Here is a 21,225-nt window from a genome sequence, read left to right as displayed (position 1 = left end):
TTGCTTGAAAACCCACAGCAGGAACTACTGTAAGGTTTCAGATTACACTATAGCAATTCTAAGGCAGCAAATTTTGGACCTGGGAACTTCAGTGAGATATTGAGAGATGAGCTATTCAATCAAGAAAAAAAAGTTAGAATATTCACACTTTTCCTTTTTCCAGTAGTGAATTTTGGCATACCTATTTACAAACTGACAACAACTGTTCAAGCATCCATAGCTTGAAGATGTAGGATCTAAAATGTTACAATGTGTGGACTTCAAGGCAAATGGTCTTAAAATAGCAGATTCAATCACAGTATTTTTGGTCTTGTTTGCTGGATCCATGCAAAGTTATTCTTAGTTGAATTTGGCAGGCAGTCATTTTAGCAGACACAGTGGTTCAGTGGATTAATAGTCTCATCTCTAAAGACTGGGATTTAGGCTTAATCATAGAATCATAATACTGGAAGGGACCTCTAGAGGTCAGCTAGTCCCGTTCCCTGCACTCATGGCAGGACTAAGTATTATCTAGGCCATTCCTGACAGGTGTTTGTCTAACCTGCTCTTAAAAATCTCCAATGATGGAGCTTCCACAACCTCCCTAGGCAGTTTATTCCAGTGCTTAACTTCCAAACTGTTAGGGTGGTTTTTCCTAATGTCCCACCCAAACCTCCCTTGTTGCAGTTTAAGCCCATTGTTTCTTGTCCTTTTCCTCAGAGGTTAACAACAACAATTTTTCTCCCTTCTCCTTGTAACAACCTTTTACGTACTTGAAAGCTGTTATGTTTCATCTGAGTCTTCTCTTTTCCAGACTAACCAAAGCCAATTTTTTCATCCTTCCCTCATCGGTCATGTATTCTAGACCTTTAATCATTTTTTGTCGCTCTTCTCTGGACTCTCTCCAATTTGTTCACATCCTTCCTGAAAGGTGGCTGCCAGAACTGGACACAATACTCCAGTTGAGGCCTAATCAGCATGGAGTAGAGCGGAAGAATTACTTCTCGTGTCTTGCTTACAACACTCTTGCTTATACATCCCAGAATGATGTTTGCTTTTTTTTGCAACAGCGTTACACTGTTGACTCATATTTAGCTTGTGATCCCCTATGACCCCCAGATCCCTTTCCACAGTACTCCTTCCTAGGCAGTCATTTCCCATTTTGTATGTGTGTAACTGATTGTTCCTTCCTAAATGGAGTACTTTGCATTTGTCCTGATTGAATTTCATCCTATTTACTTCATACCATTTGTCCAGATCTTTTTGAATTTTAATCCTATCCTCCAAAGCACTTGTTACCCCTTCCAGCTTGATATCGTCTGCAAACTTTAAGTTTATTCTTATGCCATTATCTAAATCACTGATGAAGATATTGAACCGAACTGGACCCAGAACTGATCCCTGTGGGACCCCACTTGTTATGCCCTTCCAGCATGACTGTGAATCACTGATAACTACACTCTGGGAATGGTTTTCCAAACAGTTTTGCACCCACTTTATAGCAGCTCCATCTAGATTGCATTTCCCTGGTTTGTTTATGAGAAGGTCATGTGAGACAGTCTCAAAGGGTTTACTAAAGTCAAGATATACCATGTCTACCGCTTCCCCCCGTCCACAAGGCTTGTTACCCTGTCAAAAAAAGCTATCAGGTTGGTTTGACACTATTTGTTCTTGACATATCCATGCTGACTGTATACGTATCCCCTTATCTTCTAGATGTTTGTAAATGGATTGCTTAATTATTTGCTACATTATTTTTCTGGATACAGACGTTAAGCTGAATGGTCTGTAGTTCTCTGGGTTGTCCTTATTTCTCTTTTTATAGATTGGCACTATATTTTCCCTTTTCCAGTCTTCTGGAATCTCTACTGTCTTCCAGGACTTCTCAAAGATAAATCACTAATGGCTCAAATATCTCTTCAGTCAGCTGCTTGAGTATTCTGTGATGCATTTTATCAGGCCCTGGAAACTTGAAGACCTCTAACTTGTCTTAAGTTTCAGAGTAGCAGCCGTGTTAGTCTGTGTCCACAAAAAGAAAAGGAATATTTGTGGCAGCTTAGAGATCAACAAATTTATTTGAGCATAAGCTTTCGTGAGCTACAGCTCACTTCATTGGATACATTCAGTGGATGCATCCGATGAAGTGAGCTGTAGCTCACGAAAGCTTATGCTCAAATAAATTTGTTAATCTGAGGTGCCACAAGTCCTCCTTTTCTTTTAACTTGTCTAAGTAATTTTTAAGTTCTTCTTTCCCTATTTTAGCCTCTTCTGAGCCTACCTCATTTTTACTGGCATTCGCTATGTTAAACGTCCAATCACCATCAACCTTCTTGGTGAAAACTGAAACAAAGAAGTCATTAAGCACCTCTGCCATTTCCACATTTTCTGTTATTGCCCCCCTCCGCCATAGAGTAACAGGCCTACCCTGTCTTTGGTCTTCCTCTTGCTTCTAATGTATTTGGGTTTTCTTGTTACCCTTTGTCTCTAGCTAATAAGTTCCATTTTTTTTTTTTTTTTGGTATTGCAACTCATCATTCTGGCCTGCCTACAAATCTATGCTGAGAAATATTGTTTAATGGAAATACTACTGTTTATTTGTAAAGGATTGTGGCTTTTCTTATAGCTGCCTCCTCCTACTGGACTAGGATTTATTCTTGCAGAGCCAGCTCGCTCCCTGGGTTAGTTCTGTCTGAGCTCTCCCACAGAATCCAGGGAAGCAGTTTCCAGCAGGGTTCATTGTTTTATTTTAAGACGTGCCAACAAAACAAATCAAAACCTCATAGACTCTCCTCAAAGTCTGTGCAGGCCGAGTAGTCCCTTCCCCCAAATTTCCCCCTCATGCTAGAAACCTCAGCAACCCAAAACTTCCTGGCACTTACCTCAGAGTCTCAGTAACAAAGCACTTCAGACAGTTGCAACTTCCGTCCATTTGGTTTCTGGAGCAATTTCTCTCTGCTGTCACTCCAGTAGCAGTCCATGGGGAGCACAGCCCTTGTTCCTTAGCTTTCTGGAAGGTGTTGCAGTCCCTCCTTCCATTTTCTGCTGCTGTCTTTTGTAAGGATCAGCTAATTAAGTTCCAGCTCTCTTCTCAGGTGTAGTAGGAGGGGCTAATCAGCCAGTGGCATTCCTCTGATTTAAGAGGAATGGTATCCCTTATACCTTCCCATACTTTTCCCCCTCCCCTGTTGAGTGGGAGTTTTGGGGCTGTCTCTGCCAAGCACCCAGTCCTTTTCAGTTCTTGAAAAGAAGCATTCCTATGGTCCTACCCAGGCTGATACTCTTATTTGAAATTTGAAAGGGCTGTAGGGCTAAGTCTCAGTGTGTCATGCAGGTCTTTCATTGTTTGGAGCCACTTCAGTGCCACATGTCAGTGACCCAGACAAAGGGTGTTCCAAACACAAGTGGTGTCTGAATGGCTTTATGGCCCATTGTATGGTCAGACATTCTTTCTTGATGACATAATCCTGGGTTTCCCCTACTTATGTAAATGATTAGGGTGCTCTTGTCCATGGAAGGTTTAGAATAGCACTGCACCTGTGGTGGTAGATGTCTCTTGCATTCTCAAGAGAAATCAGGTCTGTGCAATACTGGCTTGTAGCATAGAATCAGATTAATTTTCTGAAATGCTTAATCACACTGGGGGGACCACGTGACTTGTCGAGGGGCTGATTTTTTTTCCCCACAAGGTCAGTAAGAGGTGTTGCTAATAAGGCAAAGTCAGGCATAGATCTTCTATATTACCTTTATAGACCTAGGAAGGCCCAGACCTGCTTTTTAGTTTTTAATATGGAGATGTTTGCTAGCACCTCAAGTTTGTCCATTAGGGGTTATACCTTACTGTTCTGCACTAGATTCCCCAAGTATTTTGTATCCTGTTTTCTCACCCTGGACTTCTTTAGGTTTACTGTCAAATGGGCATCTCCTAGGGCTTGAAGAACGGCTGCTAGGTTCTGGAGGTGGGTGGGCCAGTCCTGATTGTAGACAGTCACATAATCTAGGTAGGCTGCAGCATGATGAAGGTGGGGCAATAACACTTGGTCCATCAGCCTTTGAAAGGTGGCTGGTCACCCTCGCAAACCAAAGGGCATGGCAACAAATTGGAATAGGTCCACTGAGGTAGAAAAGGCTTTTTTTCCCTGGGAGTTGATAGTAAGGGGAATTTGCCAATAGCCCTTAGTTAGATTTCATGTTGTGATAAAGTGGGCTTGACCAAGAGGGTTCAGCAGTTCATCAGCTCAGGGATTCGAATATGCATCATAGTCAGAAATGACATTTATGTGGTAGAAATCTACACAAAATTGGATGGTCCCATCTGGCTTTGGTACCGAAATCCCTGGACTATGCCAGAGGCCATGAGATTCCTCAGTTACACCAAATCTTAACAATTCCTGTACTTCCTGAACTAACAGGTTTCATGCTTTCTGGGGTTTGATAGGATTTTCTAATGGGCTTGGCTCCTGGCCCTATGCAGATGTGGAGAGTCATCAAGGAGGTTTGTTCTGTTTGTGGGGAAGACCACTACTTTGTAAGCTCTTGGGAGGGTGTTTTGTTTGCTTTTTCTGCTTATTAACCCTCAGATGGCACCTCCTCACTCCCAGTTTTGGCCAGTTTAGGAAGCTGAGGCCCCAGAACCTCTTCTCCCTCCTCCAGATGGATGAAGAGGATTTCCTGGACCTTCCAGGATTTTAACAGATTTACATGATAAATCTGCCTTTTTCTCTTTTCTGGACAATGAATTTTGTAATCTACTGGTTCTACCCACTGGAACGCTTCATATGGGCCCTGCCATTTGTCCAGGAGCTTGCTGGGAAGGAATAGGAGCACTTGGTCTTCTGGCTCTAGACCCTTTACTGTATTGTCACATTGGGGTCTGTTAGGCCTGAAAGAGGTTAGTTTGGGAAAAGTGGGTCTCAAGCATTCTAACCTTTCCCTTATTTGAATGAGACATTGAAGGACAGTGGTAGAGTGGGTGGGTTTAGTTTATCAAGACACACTAACCAAGTCTGACACTCCTCAAGGCTGTTTCCCATCAAGAAGCTTGAAAGGGTGGAAGCCCGTTCAGGCTTGTGGTACCTCTCACACTGGAAACAGAAGATAGGGGAGCAGCTGGTTCCCGTCTTTGGCCTCTGTTTCCGTAAACCTTTAATGTATTTTTGAGAGTCCTACTGAACTGCTCCACCGGACCATCCATCTAGGAATGGTAGATTGTGGTCTGGAGAGGTCATACTTTCAATGGTGCCTAAACTTACTGGAGCACCTGGGACGTGAAATTTGTCCTTTGATCTGTGATGACTTCCAATGGAAGGGCAACCTGGGAAAACACTTGGAGCAGCTCTTGTGTTATGGTGGAGGCAGAGGTGTTTCATGGGGGCATTGCCTCTGGATATCAAGTGGCATTGTCCACAAGTACCAAAAGTGATTGGGCCTATTATATCAATCCCTTATCCATTCAAAAGGGGCATGAAAGGGACCCAGCCGCAACCCTTTGGGGTTACTTTTTGACAACTGGGGCATAGTAAGCAGAAATCGGTTACCTCTTTATATATCGCTGTCCAAAAGAATCCAGCCAACAGTCTTTCTTGGGTTTTCACCTTACCAAGGTGTCTGGCCATGGGAAGAATATGGGCTAGCCGTAGAGCTGCCACTGATTGGGCTTGGGGACTAGGAGTTGATATCTGGGTCCTTTAATTTGGACATGTCTCATGGAATTCAAACCGGGGCAGCTGGAGAGATATGTGTTCAGAGGTGACCATCTTGTTGACTGTGCTGAATTGGTTAAAACATTCCCAGAGTGTCTGGTCATCCTGTTGAGCTGCCACAATGTCAAAGGTGTAACTCGGGATGCTGTAGTCTATGATGGGAAGGAGCTCTGCAGTGTACGTGGGTAGGGGATAACCTACAGACTGTTAGGATGTTCCTTCTCCAGGGCCTATCCTTTGGAAAGGTTCTTCTCCAGGCTCCATGGTGTCACCTCTGCCTCAGACCTAGGTTCGTCCTCCTTTCTGAGATGACTTTGGCTGTTTCTGTGAGCCTTGGGAACTCCATGAGACTTCAGAAAGATCAGAGTGAGCAATGGGGAATAGGTCCTAGACATCTGAGGGTGGGGGGCTTTTCTTGCATCTGAAGAGTGTCCGGGGTGGAGGGAACAGATTCTCTTCCCAGGAGGGTCTGAAGATGTGTGCAGTTGCGTCCCAGGATCACTGGCCGGGGTAGGTGATCCTATCTGAAGGTGCCCTATCTGGTCTGCTGCCTGCAAAATGACAGATGCCGTTGGGTACATATGGATTTCTCCATGGATGCAGGAAATCTGGACTGACCACTCTGTATCCATGACTTTGGATCAGACTAAGTCCTGTTGAAGTAGAGTTTGTCCATACCCCTCCACCATGTTTGGACCTATTTTTATTGGGATCATGAAGGGCTTCGGAGTCCGTTCTGTTGGTTGGTTTGGATTCTCCCCTGCTTGGTCAAATAGTACTTTCCATCATAGGGCATTCCCATTGTATGTGCCTGGGTTAGCCACAGTGATAACATACCACTGGCCCTTCATGAGTGGGCAGTGGTGGCCCTTGAAAGTCTGGGACTTTGGAGGCTCATATTGGGGATAAAGTTTTGTTGCTTGAGAGAGACCAGTACTGTGAATCTTGCTGGGTTGGTAGGTTATCATCTCTTACTGCCATTCTAAGGGTATGTCTACACTACGGAATAAGGTCGAATTTATAGAAGTCGGTTTTTTAGAAATCGGTTTTATATATTCGAGTGTGTGTGTCCCCACAGAAAATGCTCTAAGTGCATTAACTCGGCGGAGCGCTTCCACAGTACCGAGGCTAGAGTCGACTTCCGGAGCGTTGCACTGTGGGTAGCTATCCCACAGTTCCTGCAGTCTCCGCTGCCCATTGGAATTCTGGGTTGAGATCCCAATGCCTGATGGGGCTAAAACATTGTCGCGGGTGGTTCTGGGTACATATCGTCAGGCCCCCGTTCCCTCCCTCCCTCCGTGAAAGCAAGGGCAGACAATCGTTTCGCGCCTTTTTTCCTGAGTTACCTGTGCAGACGCCATACCACGGCAAGCATGGAGCCTGCTCAGGTAACCGTCACCCTATGTCTCCTGGGTGCTGGCAGACGCGGTACGGCATTGCTACACAGTAGCAGCAACCCCTTGCCTTGTGGTAGCAGACGGTACAGTACGACTGGTAGCCGTCATCGTCATGTCCGAGGTGCTCCTGGTCGCCTCTGTGAGGTCGATCAGGAGCGCCTGGGCAGACATGGGCGCAGGGACTAAATTTGGAGTGACTTGACCAGGTCATTCTCTTTAGTCCTGCAGTCAGTCCTATTGAACCGTCTTATGGTGAGCGGGCAGGCGATACGGACTGCTAGCAGTCCTATTGCACCATCTTCTGCCGAGCAGCCATGAGATGTGGATGGCATGCAGTCCTTCTGCACCGTCTGCTGCCAGCCAAAGATGTAAAAGATAGATGGAGTGGGTCAAAACAAGAAATAGACCAGATTTGTTTTGTACTCATTTGCTTCCCCCCCCCCCCCCCCCCCCGTGTAGGGGACTCATTCCTCTAGGTCACACTGTAGTCACTCACAGAGAAGGTGCAGCGAGGTAAATCTAGCCATGTATCAATCAGAGGCCAGGCTAACCTCCTTGTTCCAATAAGAACGATAACTTAGGTGCACCATTTCTTATTGGAACCCTCCGTGAAGTCCTGCCTGAAATACTCCTTGATGTAAAGACACCCCCTTTGTTGATTTTAGCTCCCTGAAGCCAACCCTGTAAGCCGTGTCGTCAGTCGCCCCTCCCTCCGTCAGAGCAACGGCAGACAATTGTTCCGCGCCTTTTTTCTGTGCGGACGCCATACCAAGGCAAGCATGGAGGCCGCTCAGCTCTCTTTGGCAATTAGGAGCACATTAAACACCACACGCATTATCCAGCAGTATATGCAGCACCAGAACCTGGCAAAGCGATACCGGGCGAGGAGGCGACGTCAGCGCGGTCACGTGAGTGATCAGGACATGGACACAGATTTCTCTGAAAGCATGGGCCCTGCCAATGCATGCATCATGGTGCTAATGGGGCAGGTTCATGCTGTGGAACGCCGATTCTGGGCTCGGGAAACAAGCACAGACTGGTGGGACCGCATAGTGTTGCAGGTCTGGGACGATTCCCAGTGGCTGCGAAACTTTCGCATGCGTAAGGGCACTTTCATGGAACTTTGTGACTTGCTTTCCCCTGCCCTGAGGTGCATGAATACCAAGATGAGAGCAGCCCTCACAGTTAAGAAGCGAGTGGCGATAGCCCTGTGGAAGCTTGCAACGCCAGACAGCTACCGGTCAGTTGGGAATCAATTTGGAGTGGGCAAATCTACTGTGGGGGCTGCTGTGATGCAAGTATCCCACGCAATCAAAGATCTGCTGATATCAAGGGTAGTGACCCTGGGAAATGTGCAGGTCATAGTGGATGGCTTTGCTGCAATGGGATTCCCTAACTGTGGTGGGGCTATAGACGGAACCCATATCCCTATCTTGGCACCGGAGCACCAAGCCGCAAGGGGTACATAAACCGCAAGGGGTACTTTTCGATAGTGCTGCAAGCTCTGGTGGATCACAAGGGACGTTTCACCAACATCAACGTGGGATGGCCGGGAAAGGTGCATGATGCTCGCATCTTCAGGAACTCTGGTCTGTTTCAAAAGCTGCAGGAAGGGACTTTATTCCCAGACCAGAAAATAACTGTTGGGGATGTTGAAATGCCTATATGTATCCTTGGGGACCCAGCCTACCCCTTAATGCCATGGCTCATGAAGCCGTACACAGGCAGCCTGGACAGTAGTCAGGAGCTGTTCAACTACAGGCTGAGCAAGTGCAGAATGGTGGTAGAATGTGCATTTGGACGTTTAAAGGCGCGCTGGCGCAGTTTACTGACTCGCTTAGACCTCAGCGAAACCAATATTCCCACTGTTATTACTGCTTGCTGTGTGCTCCACAATATCTGTGAGAGTAAGGGGGAGACGTTTATGGCGGGGTGGGAGGTTGAGGCAAATCGCCTGGCTGCTGGTTACGCGCAGCCAGACACCAGGGCGGTTAGAAGAGCACAGGAGGGCGCGGTACGCATCAGAGAAGCTTTGAAAAACAGTTTCATGACTGGCCAGGCTACGGTGTGAAAGTTCTGTTTGTTTCTCCTTGATGAAACCCCCTGCCCCTTGGTTCACTCTACTTCCCTGTAAGCTAACTACCCGCCCCTCCTCCCTTCAATCATCGCTTGCAGAGGCAATAAAGTCATTGTTGCTTCACATTCATGCATTCTTTATTCATTCATCACACAAATAGGGGGATGACTACCAAGGTAGCCCAGGAGGGGTGGTGGAGGAGGGAAGGAAAATGCCACACAGCACTTTAAGCACAGCACTTTAAAAGTTTACAACTTTAAAATTTATTGAATGACAGCCTTCTTTTTTTGGGGCAATCCTCTGTGGTGGAGTGGCTGGTTGGCCTGAGGCCCCCCCACCGCGTTCTTGGGCGTCTGGGTGTGGAGGCTATGGAACTTGGGGAGGAGGGCGGTTGGTTACAGAGGGGCTGCAGTGGCAGTCTGTGCTCCAGCTGCCTTTGCTGCAGCTCAGCCATACACTGGAGCATACTGGTTTGGTCCTGCAGCAGCCTCAGCATTGAATCCTGCCTCCTCTCATCACGCTGCCGCCACATTTGAGCTTCAGCCCTGTCTTCAGCCCGCCACTTACTCTCTTCAGCCCGCCACTTACTTTCTTCAGCCCGCCACCTCTCCTCCCGGTCATTTTGTGCTTTCCTGCACTCTGACATTATTTGCCTCCACGCATTCGTCTGTGCTCTGTCAGTGTGGGAGGACAGCATGAGCTCGGAGAACATTTCATCGCGAGTGCGTTTTTTTTTTCTTTCTAAGCTTCACTAGCCTCTGGGAAGGAGAAGATCCTGTGATCATTGAAACACATGCAGCTGGTGGAGAAAAAAAAAGGGACAGCGGTATTTAAAAAGACACATTTTATAAAACAGTGGCTACACTCTTTCAGGGTAAACCTTGCTGTTAACATTACATACATAGCACATGTGCTTTCGTTACAAGGTCGCATTTTGCCTCCTCCCACAGCGTGACTACCCCCTCAACCTTCCCCCCTCCCTGTGGCTAACAGCGGGGAACATTTCTGTTTAGCCACAGGCAAACAGCCCAGCAGGAATGGGCTCCTCTGAGTGTCCCCTGAAGAAAAGCACTCTATTTCAACCAGGTGACCATGAATTATATCTCACTCTCCTGAGGATAACACAGAGAGATAAAGAACGGATGTTGTTTGAATGCCAGCAAACATACACTGCAATGCTTTGTTGTACAATGATTCCCGAGTACGTGTTACTGGCCTGGAGTGGTAAAGTGTCCTACCATGAAGGACGCAATAAGGCTGCCCTCCCCAGAAACCTTTTGCAAAGGCTTTAGGACTACATCTAGGAGAACCGCAAATGCCAGGGCAAAGTAATCCTTTCACATGCTTGCTTTTAAACCATGTATAGTATTTTAAAAGGTACACTCACCAGAGGTCCCTTCTCCGCCTGCTGGGTCCAGGAGGCAGCCTTGGGTGGGTTCGGGGGGTACTGGCTCCAGGTCTAGGGTGAGAAACAGTTCCTGGCTGTCGGGAAAACCGGTTTCTCCGCTTGCTTGCTGTGAGCTATCTACAACCTCCTCCTCCTCATCATCTTCTTCGTCCCCAAAACCTGCTTCCGTATTGCCTCCATCTCCATTGAAGGAGTCAAACAACACGACTGGGGTAGTGGTGGCTGAACCCCCTAAAATGGCATGCAGCTCATCATAGAAGCGGCATGTTTGGGGCTCTGACCCAGAGCGGCTGTTTGCCTCTCTGGTTTTCTGGTAGGCTTGCCTCAGCTCCTTCAGTTTCACGCGGCACTGCTTCGGGTCCCTGTTATGGCCTCTGTCCTTCATGCCCTGGGAGATTTTGACAAAGGTTTTGGCATTTCGAAAACTGGAACGGAGTTCTGATAGCACGGATTCCTCTCCCCAAACAGCGATCAGATCCCGTACCTCCCGTTCGGTCCATGCTGGAGCTCTTTTGCGATTCTGGGACTCCATCATGGTCACCTGTGCTGATGAGCTCTGCATGGTCACCTGCAGCTTGCCACGCTGGCCAAACAGGAAATGAGATTCAAAAGTTCGCGGTTCTTTTCCTGTCTACCTGGCCAGTGCATCTGAGTTGAGAGTGCTGTCCAGAGCGGTCATAATGGAGCACTCTGGGATAGCTCCCGGAGGCCAATACCATCGAATTGTGTCCACAGTACCCCAAATTCGAGCCGGCAACGTCGATTTAAGCGCTAATCCACTTGTCGGGGTGGAGTAAGGAAATCGATTTTAAGAGCCCTTTAAGTCGAAATAAAGGGCTTCATTGTGTGGACCGGTGCAGGTTTACATCGATTTAACGCTGCTAAATTCGACCTAAAGTCCTAGTGTAGACCAGGGCTAAGTGTGGATGGCCTACAGTTAGACTTCCCTTCTAACTCCTAGGCAATTCTGCCTCCGAGAACCTTTCGGTTGTCTCCACTTCCTCCACAGCAGATGTGTTTGAATTGCCACAGGGAGAATGTGCAGGTATTGTTCCAAGACAATATTGTCCATGAGCTCCACCACCATCTTGGTATAGCCATTGCGTAGCTAAGGCCTGGAGCTGTTGAGCTACCTCCTGGGGGCATGCTCCATTAAGGGATGACTCTAACTGAAATTTGTTTCAATAAGCCTATAGAGACCAAGGTGGCCCAGGATGCTCCCCTGCCCCCGCATTTCCTGCTGTCCTCTTTTATACTGTAACTAAGTTCCAGCTCTCTTCTCAGGTGTGGGCAGGGCTAATCAGCCAGCTGCACGCCTCTGACCCCAGAGGAATGCAGCCAGCCAGCTAGCTAGCTACACTCCTCTCACCCCAGAGGAATGGTATCCCTTATAAATTCACAGCATTATGTTTAAATGTAACATTTATTTCAGTATAAGATATTAACAATAAGAATACTGTCAGTCACTTTTCTAGCTAATAATTTGTTAAAATGTATCTTACAGCTAAAGCTGATCAACCGGCGGAAAAATATATTTGTTGATGATGATATTCAACAAACATCACTGGTTTTGTTCAAGTAATAGATTTTCTGAATAATACTCGACCAATCCTACTTACAGCATCTTATTTTTTGTTATATCTCTGGCTTCAGTCTTTCATTTTTTTTTGTTCTGTATTAGATACTGGTGCACCTTTTACTAAGTTGTCTTTAGTGTCATCTTCCTCTCGCCTTCTTTTTTCCATATACTATGTTCTCTACTGCCTCATTTACAATTTGTGCCTTTCCTATTGTTTTCCACTTCTCCCAAAAGCATGGTCACTTCTGTATTTCACCAGTTTATCCCTCCCTCTGTTCTGCTCAACCAATATATGCACCCCCAGTAGGGCTTGGAAATTTTACAAGACAGCTAGTAGCCAGAGAACTAAATCTATCAGCCACAGAACAATACAAAATAGGGAAGGGGCATTGTATAGGAACAATGTCTAGATGAGGACACACACTGTCTGCTTTGGAAATGGAAAGCTATGTTTCCTTCCCACATGAGATCAGGAAGTGATATAAATTTGATATCTGGGAAGAGTTTCTTCCTTTCCTAGAGACCTTCCTGGGACCAGGGAACAATTGGAATCTGGAAAATAGAATCGGGTAATTGCAAGTGAGATGGGAGTTCTTCACACCCTGGAATCCTTCTGCAGGTCTGGAGTTTAGATATTGGGAGACCTTTGTTGCTGATGTTAAAGAAAAGGTAGACGGGAATGAGCACAGAGAGAGGAGGGAATTGAGACAGGCCCAGGCATGTATTGCGCTGTCTGTCTGCTGACATTTGCTGAAAAATAATTTGATAAGCAGCAGGGAAGAAGAAAATCCCTAAACTTCATAGAAAGCTTTTGTTTGTTTTTTTAAATTAGGATTTACTGTTTAAAGGTTGCTTTGTCAGAAATTTGAAAATAAAAAAGTTGATAATATCTCTTTCAATATCCGGTGGCACAGAGCTTCAGGGTAAGGGAATATGCAGTAGGAATAGAAAATGACTGCAGCAGCTGCCACCCTTTAATGTTGAGGGAACGTTGTCATTGTTGCAGAACGTAGATTGAGTCTCCTGTTTTGGAAATAGACAGCCTTCCTTTCACTGTAACATTTCTTTTTAATAAATGTTTCAGTAGCTCTGTCCTCTTCTGTTCCATTGTCACTCCTGTTTTTTGGAAGTGTAGAACTTCCCAAGAAATTGTTTCTAGGTTAAACCTTGATTCCCAAAATATTAACTTGGGAGGAAATTTCTTAAACTTAAAAAAATCCACCGGATAGTTTTAGAAGGTTCTTTATGTTTTCAGATCTATTTATGTATTCTCTCTCTCTTTTTTTTCGTAAAAAAATAAATCAGCTGAATTTCAGCACACCAACCTTGTATGGACTTTATGGAACTGAAATAATGTAATCCGGTTATATTGATGGTAGACATTCTGTGAGAAGACTAGGTATTGCCTTATTTCTGCCCAACTAATGGCTTCCTAAAGCCAAAATAGCCCTTAGAAATTCAAAGCTAAATAATGTGGCTTGGATTCCTGTGGAATCTAAATGCACCAGCCTGATCATTATTTATTTCCACAGAAGCTAAAGATTTGAAAAAATGGGAAGTCTTTTCGCCAAACTTAATCATTTTGGTTATACAGATCCCAAAGTAGGGAGTAATTAAAATCCATGTTAAATTCTAACTTCAGATGATGAAGAGTTGTTCTGATTGAGAGTCACATGTAGTTGGTTCTACTGATTATATGTAAAGTTTGAGGGGCAACTAGAACCTACAGTCCTTATTTAATACTGGTGTTTTTGTTTTAATAAATGTGCAATTTAAAAAATATTAATATTGAAAAATGACCGTTCATTAGATTCAGTAGCGACAAAGTCCGTGGCGCTGAGCTGCAAATTAGCCAGCCGCTTTGATTCAAAAGGGATGTTCTATCAACTCCAATTGTTTTTGATTAGTCAGCAGCTTGGATTTGTCTGAAATCAATGAAGCAAGTATGTGGAACATTTATTATGCAGATTAAGAGTAATGAATTAATTTTTTTAAAGCCAATTCACCACCCCTCTATCTCTCAAGCAAAAGAAACAAACCCTTCTTTCCTTGCTTTAATCAACAAAATTATGAATACAAAGCTAAGCATGAAACTTCCAATATTTAACCCAAATAAGGCATCCATCTTAACATTACCTAGCAGTTTGATCCTTAAATCTGAATTTTCACACCCACTTTTAATGAATGTAGAGGTTTTGCAGCTAGGTATTGTCATATCAACAATTTTACATGTTTAAAACTTCTTTCAGATCCAAACTAATTCTTAGTACAAAATGTTGGTGCAGCTAACACCACCAAAGTAGTTTAAACTGTTACATGAATACGTCTTTATGAAAAACATTGCTGGAAAAAGTTGCACAATTGACACCTTTCCTTTTGTTGTTGTTCAAGGTATCCATCTCGCATTGAGAAGATAGACTATGAAGAGGGGAAGATGTTGGTCCATTTTGAACGTTGGAGTCATCGCTATGATGAGTGGATTTATTGGGACAGCAATAGATTACGACCCCTGGAACGACCAGCACTAAGGAAAGAAGGGCTAAAAGATGATGATGAATTTGTTGTAAGTAGGAAGATAATTTTTTTCTGACTCCTTGTGTAAATTATTTTATTTAGGCTTGGAAGGGTTAGATTTTTATCAGTTAATGCCTGTAAACATCAATTTCGCCATAAAAACACAAACAGACGAAAAAATATTTCCATCAGTGATAATTAGGGCTGTCGATTAATCACAGTTATCTCTCGTGATTAACTCAAAAAAATTAATCTTGATTAATCGCAGTTTTAATCGCACTGTTAAACAATAGAACACCAACTGAAATTTATTAAATATTTTGGATGTTTTTCTACATATTCATACATATTATATTCTGTGTTGTAACTGAAATCAAAGTGTATATTATTTTTGATTACAAATATTTGCACTGTAAAAATAAAGTATTTTTCAATTCACCTCAAACAAGTACTGTAGTGCAGTCCATTGTCATGAAAATGCAACTTACATATATAGATTTTTTTAAAAAGAATTTTTCTTGGTTACATAACTGCACTCAAAAACAAAACAATGTAAAACTTTATCGCCTACAGGTCCATTCAGTCCTATGTCTCCTTCAGCCAATTGCTAAGACAAACAAGTTTGTTTACATATACAGGAGATAATGCTGCCCTCTTCTTATTTACAATGTCACTAGAAAGTGAGAACAGGCATTTGCATGGCACTTTTGTAGCTGGCATTGCAAAGTATTTACGTGCCAGGTGCGGTAAAGATTCATATTTGTATTCTGTGTTGTAATTGAAATCCAATATATTTGAAAATGTAGAAAACATTTAAATATTTTTGGATAAATGGTATTCTATTATTGTTAATCGCTTGACAGCCCTAAGATCAAAATTTACACATAGGCAAAGTTTAAAAAAAAAGAAAAATGCTGCTTGAGAACTTAAGGATATTTACTTTGGAAATTTTAATTTGTATATTTTGACATGTGATGTAGGTAATTTGTGTTTTAACAGTTATAAAGCTTTAACTTTATGAATGTCAGCAGCTACTGTCTTTAAATAATTCTGACACCCCCCACTTCCAAGAAATGTCAAAGTTTTGATCAATAAACATTTAAAAAATATTTAAAAATAAAGATCAATATTATCTGTCAAAGTTATAAAAAGTAAAAATTGAATTCTTTCAAACCTAATGGTATTAATTTTTTTTCAAGGAAAATATCGCTAAGTTATAAAGCTTAAGTTTGTTTAGGAAAGGTTTGCAGGGCAAGATATTAACAGTTAAAATTGTTTAAAATAGGATTTTAAACCTGGAGAAGAGGTGCTAGCTCGTTGGACAGACTGTCGATATTACCCTGCTAAGATTGAAGCAATTAACAAGGAGGGTATGTATATAAATACAATGCATCTGTAAGTACTTCTCTTTGTTTACCAGGAACACTGCTATTATCTGTTTAAAATCAAAATGTGTTTACATACGGTTTTATTCACTATGTTAAACATACTGTTGGAAGCATTGCTATTCTATGAGGGGAGGAATGGGTTTGATCTAGTGAGCATTTATCATCTTTTATTTCTATGAAGTTAAAAACTTGGGGTACCTCCTCCACTCAGTAGTAATGTAACTTTCATTTATAGTAGTGAGATGAACATCCTTGCCTCACTATTATAGAACCCTTCACAGTACGGTTGGTTTGGGTTTATACTTATATGCTTACAGTACCTCAATTCTTCTAGAAAACATTCAAAATCTCATTTTTGAGCTTTGGTAATCAGTGAAATAAGATAAATGCAATATTAAAAGGAAAATGCCAGCTAACTTAGGCATAAAATTTAAAGTAGTTTGACGTTTGCATTGTTTTGATTTTATATCTATTGCAATGCTTTTATTGTATTTAAAAATGAATGAAAATTGTTTTTGGGTGTGGGTTTAAATGTACTGATAATACATGGCATCATTGGATTAATAAATTGGAAATTTATAAACAAAAATGAAGCATTACTTATTGTCCAAGCTGTGAGAAATGTAATCATATAAAATAGGTTTTACAGTTGTAGTACAACTGTCCAAGGTCCTGAAACCACAAACACTTATCTCAGTAACGAACTCAACACTGAGTTTTTCATTGTGAGTAAAGAGGGTTTTTTAAGCACTTCTGTCTTGATTGTGTCCCTTTTAATCTTGATGTATCCAAGGAGGATATGTGACTGTAACTATAAAGGGAAGAATTTTAAATAGATGCTCAGTCCTATAGTATTTGCAGAGCCAAAGCACTCACTGATGTCACATACAGGACCGGGTCTGAAATGACTGTGTATTTGTAGCATTTTGGGGAAGTAGTGAGGTACGTATGTTTCTAACTACTCATAGTGATTGCATCAATCCTGTTTTAGGAACCTTCACAGTACAGTTCTATGATGGAGTTATTCGATGTCTAAAAAGGATGCATATCAAATCTATGCCTGAGGATGCCAAAGGGCAGGTGAGGATATTAGGTGTCTTTTCTTGCTTGTTTGTGTTGACTACTAAACAGGGCATGTGGTATTAACAGTGACCTGAGAACAAATTATCTGCTGAATGCCCCATGCAGGAAGGGTCATGTAACACAAATGATTTTAAACTTACTGCTGCCTTCTCTTTAGGTCCCTCAGTATGTTGGTTCACCAGTTCTTAACTTCAGGGGATGCCCTAGCATGTGCTGTGCTAGTGATCTCCTCTCAATTATGAAACCTCTGAGTGCAGTATGCTCTCCTCACTGGCTCATCTGTTCCCTGACCATTCTCTTTCCAGTGGTCCCAACCCAGGACTACATAGGGGCTAACAGGTTCTCTCCTCCTTTATGACCTTTTAGAAGAGGCCTTAGCCCATCAGTGGGCCGCTGCTGGTGGATTTGTTACATGTCAGATTTCTACCACTTTCTTCTATTAATTCAGAGTTAGTTCATTTTTTTATCTCCCTGTGCCAAAATGGGCAGATATTCCTCTATCTGTGACAGTCTCAATGCCATCACAGAAGAGAGTAGCACCCAACCAGGAAGGGAGGCAGGTTATGAGATACAGAGATACAATCTAAGATAAATAGCAGGATTTTAACTTAAATACTTAGGAATTTTATCCAAGTTTTATCCAGTCTTCAAGTTTGTATGAAGCCTGATTTGAAGTGAGCTGTAGCTCACGAAAGCTTATGCTCAAATAAATTTGTTAGTCTCTAAAGTGCCACAAGTCCTCCTAATCTTTTTAAAATAATTGTGCTGGTAATGAGAAATTTTAGCTATTTTTTAAAAAAATGAAATGATTGTCGAAACTTGCTAAAAGGAGCAAGTAAATTTGATAAAATGCAAATAGTTATAGTCCCCAGTTTTTCAAGAAATTGTTTTTACTTGGAAGAGCAGAATTCAAATGTCTAATCTGCTCTGGAAAATGACTTATAAAAATGAATAAATTACTGGGTTTAGTTTTTATATGACTATTTGCAAATGGAGAAATGGGAGGGCCTTTTAAACAATAATTTGTGCATGCTTCTGTGTAACTGATAGCTTTAAATCATGATATGACAATCACACAAAGAATGTTAGGACTTTGGAGACAGACAGGCAATGGATTATTTGGGGCACCTTCAGACTTTAATCCTTTTTTTTTTTTTAAATAGTTAAGCACAGAAATCCCTACTCACATTACCGTCAGCCTCTTGCTGGATGGTTATGTGCATTCTGTTGAGTTTCTGTACAAACATTAATGTGTATAACCCAATGAGGTAAGACGTTAAATATTATTTCATTTGATTTTACAAATAGGGAAACTTAGGCAGGAAGTTGCAACTTGAATAAAGAAGAACAATGAGCTTGGATTAGAGTTCAGAAGTTCCTTGCTCTCAAACCTTTGCTTGTTCCACTAAATCATGTTGTCTGTTGCACTATTGAGATACTACTCTGTAGCTAAAGGCCACTTTGGCTTCTCAGCAGAGAAACAAAAACTCAGTTGAAACAACAAGTCAATAACTGGGAGGAAGTCTATAGGAGTGTTAGTGCCATAGATGGCAGCCCAAATGGCACTCTTATAAACACAAAAAATTATTCTGCTTTTCTTCAAATATTGAGACACTTGTGGTGTTGGATTTCATGTGTCTGATGCCAAACCTGAGTGGCTGTAGTGGAGATCTTGAGGAATAATCACTGGGACAAACTTGTATTTTTGGCAATTAATTTTGATTTCTACACGGGCTAGAAAACGTTCACATTTAAAATGAAAGATGAGATTAACTTTGACATTTCTAAATCCCCAAAATCAGAGGCAGGAGTACAAATCTCTTGGTCTCAAAGCAGGCTTTGGGTTTCATTTTTTAAGTAGTAGTATAACTGCTGGACAGGAGGCTAGGTAAATCTATTCTGCTATGGCAAAAAATATCCATCTTTATTTCAGAAGTATTTGTGTTGTAAAAATAAAAATACAACCTAAGATTAGTTTGAAGGTCAAAGTTATCTAAGACTAAGCTTTGTTTCAAACTAAAACTGTTCTTTTATTCTAAAAGAAGGCACTTACCAGGAATTATTGGACAGGCATAGGTTTTTGTATGATTTCTCAAAGAAGACACCCCCCCCCCCCCCAACATAATTTGGTATGAAAGTCATGCATCAGATGAACCTGTGATACTATTTGTTAAATTCAGACCCAGAACCTTTTTCCTGTTGGGATTTCTCCCCCTCCTGCCCTCCCCTTTCCCCCCCAAATGCTTGTATAGAAACCGCACCCTGAGAGAGTTGGCATTTAGGTTTAAAATTGTATTACTTTTAAAATAATAGTAAGGTATTAACATGCAACGTTTTTTTCTGAAAATGTTGAATGTCCGCAAAAATAATTTTGTCCATTAGTGTGCAAGCTGACGTGAGAATTACAGAGGCAATGTTTTGATATTTTTAATTCACTAAAAGTTGCCTACAAATTCATTTTCTATCACCTTTAAAATAGTGAGTCCATATAAAATATAACTTTCATTAACATTTTTGTATAAGGATTTTTTCTGCTCCCCTTGTTACTTGTGTCGTCTCTTGTGTGTACCTAAGAGCAGTGCATGAGTGATGCAAGTGACCATTAGAACAGTAAAAGTGGTTATACCCAAAGTACTGTCAAATGCACAAATTGAGCACACTGAAGAAGAGACTATTCTTTGATTTTTCTACTCCAGTAATCTTTGGAGTTATTTGTAACAAAAATAGGTGTAATATTTTCAGATGGAAATGTGATTTTAAGTTCACATTGTCTCTTTAAAGTGAGTGATACTGTAGAACTTGTAACATTCTAAGTAAATTTTTTTTAATACTACAGTATTTGTGTGTATTCAAAAGTTTCAGCTGTGAGGGTGGAAAGGCAAAAACAAAAACTATACAAACATTTTTGTATTCTTATTTATATGGAGAGTACAGACCAGGTTCCTGCTTGGATTAGCTACGTTTTAAAATTTAGACAGAAATGCAACAGAGATGGGGAAGAGAAGAAATGGAAAAGGGGGAGAATGAAAACCGCCCTTGGGGAGCACTTACAAATAATTCAGATAACTTATTTGTTCTGTTTCATGTTTTTTTGTTTTATCTTCAATATAATTAGGCGCGCGAGAGGGAGCAGATAGCGCCGGAGCTGAGATTAGTGACGGAAATCGAACCAAAAGAAGTGAGTTTTGAGGAGGGATTTGAAGGAGAGGGAGGGAACTTGGTACATAGGAAGAGGAAGCTGAGGAAAAAAGGCACAATTGGGACAGAGACAAAGAAGAGATGATAGGAGAAAACAAGAGCTGAGATCATAGATGTAGGTAGGGCAGAGCTGTATCAGGTGTTGAATGTGAGAGCAAGGAATCCAGTCTTGATTTAGAAACAGCCAGTGAACTAGAAAGGGGTGTGTGGGTGTGGGTGTGGATGTGCGTGGTGGGAGGGGTAATGTGGTAGGAGTGCCAGAAGAGGAAGACAGAGAAGTATAGAGGTGGTAGTTGTGATAGCTGAAGAGAGAGGTGGCAGGTCATAAATCCAGGTGTTGGCAGAAGGGATGGATTTTAGAAATGCTACTGCTTTTTGCCTTCCCACTGTTGCAGTTATATGATTATTAAAATGCAGTTGTTCTAGCCAATCAATATATAGGTATGCTGGATGGTTCCTACTAACTTATTTCTTTATTATGCAGTTTCCTGAAGTTTGGCTTAGTTGATCTGATTTTTGTAATGACTGTATGGTTTGCTATACAGTCATGCAGTATGCCAGTCCCTGAACTCTAGCAAGGGCCATTTTTAACCAGTTAGAGCGCAGTGACTTCCTTAATGATAAGTTATTATGCAAGTCTTTTTGCTTTGACTTTTCTCAGAATTCCATCCATTTGTCCAAAACCACAACTGCTGCTTTATCTCCTGACTGCTTCCTATTACTCTGTTATCCCATATAGCCCTGGACAGGTTAATTAAAAAAATGTTTGTAGTGGGGATAGGAGGAGAAAGAAAGGAACTAAGCCTTCCTTAAGTGGCAAGGAGGAAATACTGAAGGGAAAAAAGGTCATTTGGGGTGAACATTGTGGCTTAGAAGTGGAGGCCGCCATGTTTGCTGTGGTTT

General features: G+C 42.2%; 1 protein-coding gene across 14 annotated transcripts in view; it reads left to right on the top strand.

Annotated features, from left to right (window-relative positions):
- The window catches only part of PHF20L1 (PHD finger protein 20 like 1), a 90,121-nt gene that overhangs the window by 8,899 nt on the left and 59,997 nt on the right, over positions 1-21,225 (top strand). For 8 of the 14 annotated variants that reach the window (XM_048841683.2, XM_048841678.2, XM_048841680.2 and 5 more), the window contains exons 3-6: positions 14,531-14,702; positions 15,939-16,023; positions 17,033-17,121; positions 20,240-20,302. In XM_048841683.2, coding sequence (XP_048697640.1) covers positions 14,531-14,702; positions 15,939-16,023; positions 17,033-17,121; positions 20,240-20,302 — 409 coding nt within the window. The remainder of the gene's footprint in view (positions 1-14,530; positions 14,703-15,938; positions 16,024-17,032; positions 17,122-20,239; positions 20,303-21,225) is intronic. The other 6 variants (XM_048841682.2, XM_048841681.2, XM_075124924.1 and 3 more) reach the window with 1 other exon arrangement.

Source organism: Caretta caretta, chromosome 2, assembly GCF_965140235.1.
Source record: "Caretta caretta isolate rCarCar2 chromosome 2, rCarCar1.hap1, whole genome shotgun sequence".
Classification (NCBI taxonomy): domain Eukaryota; kingdom Metazoa; phylum Chordata; order Testudines; family Cheloniidae; genus Caretta; species Caretta caretta.
Note: the sequence above shows the minus strand (reverse complement) of the source record. Positions and strands in the feature narration are given on the sequence as shown.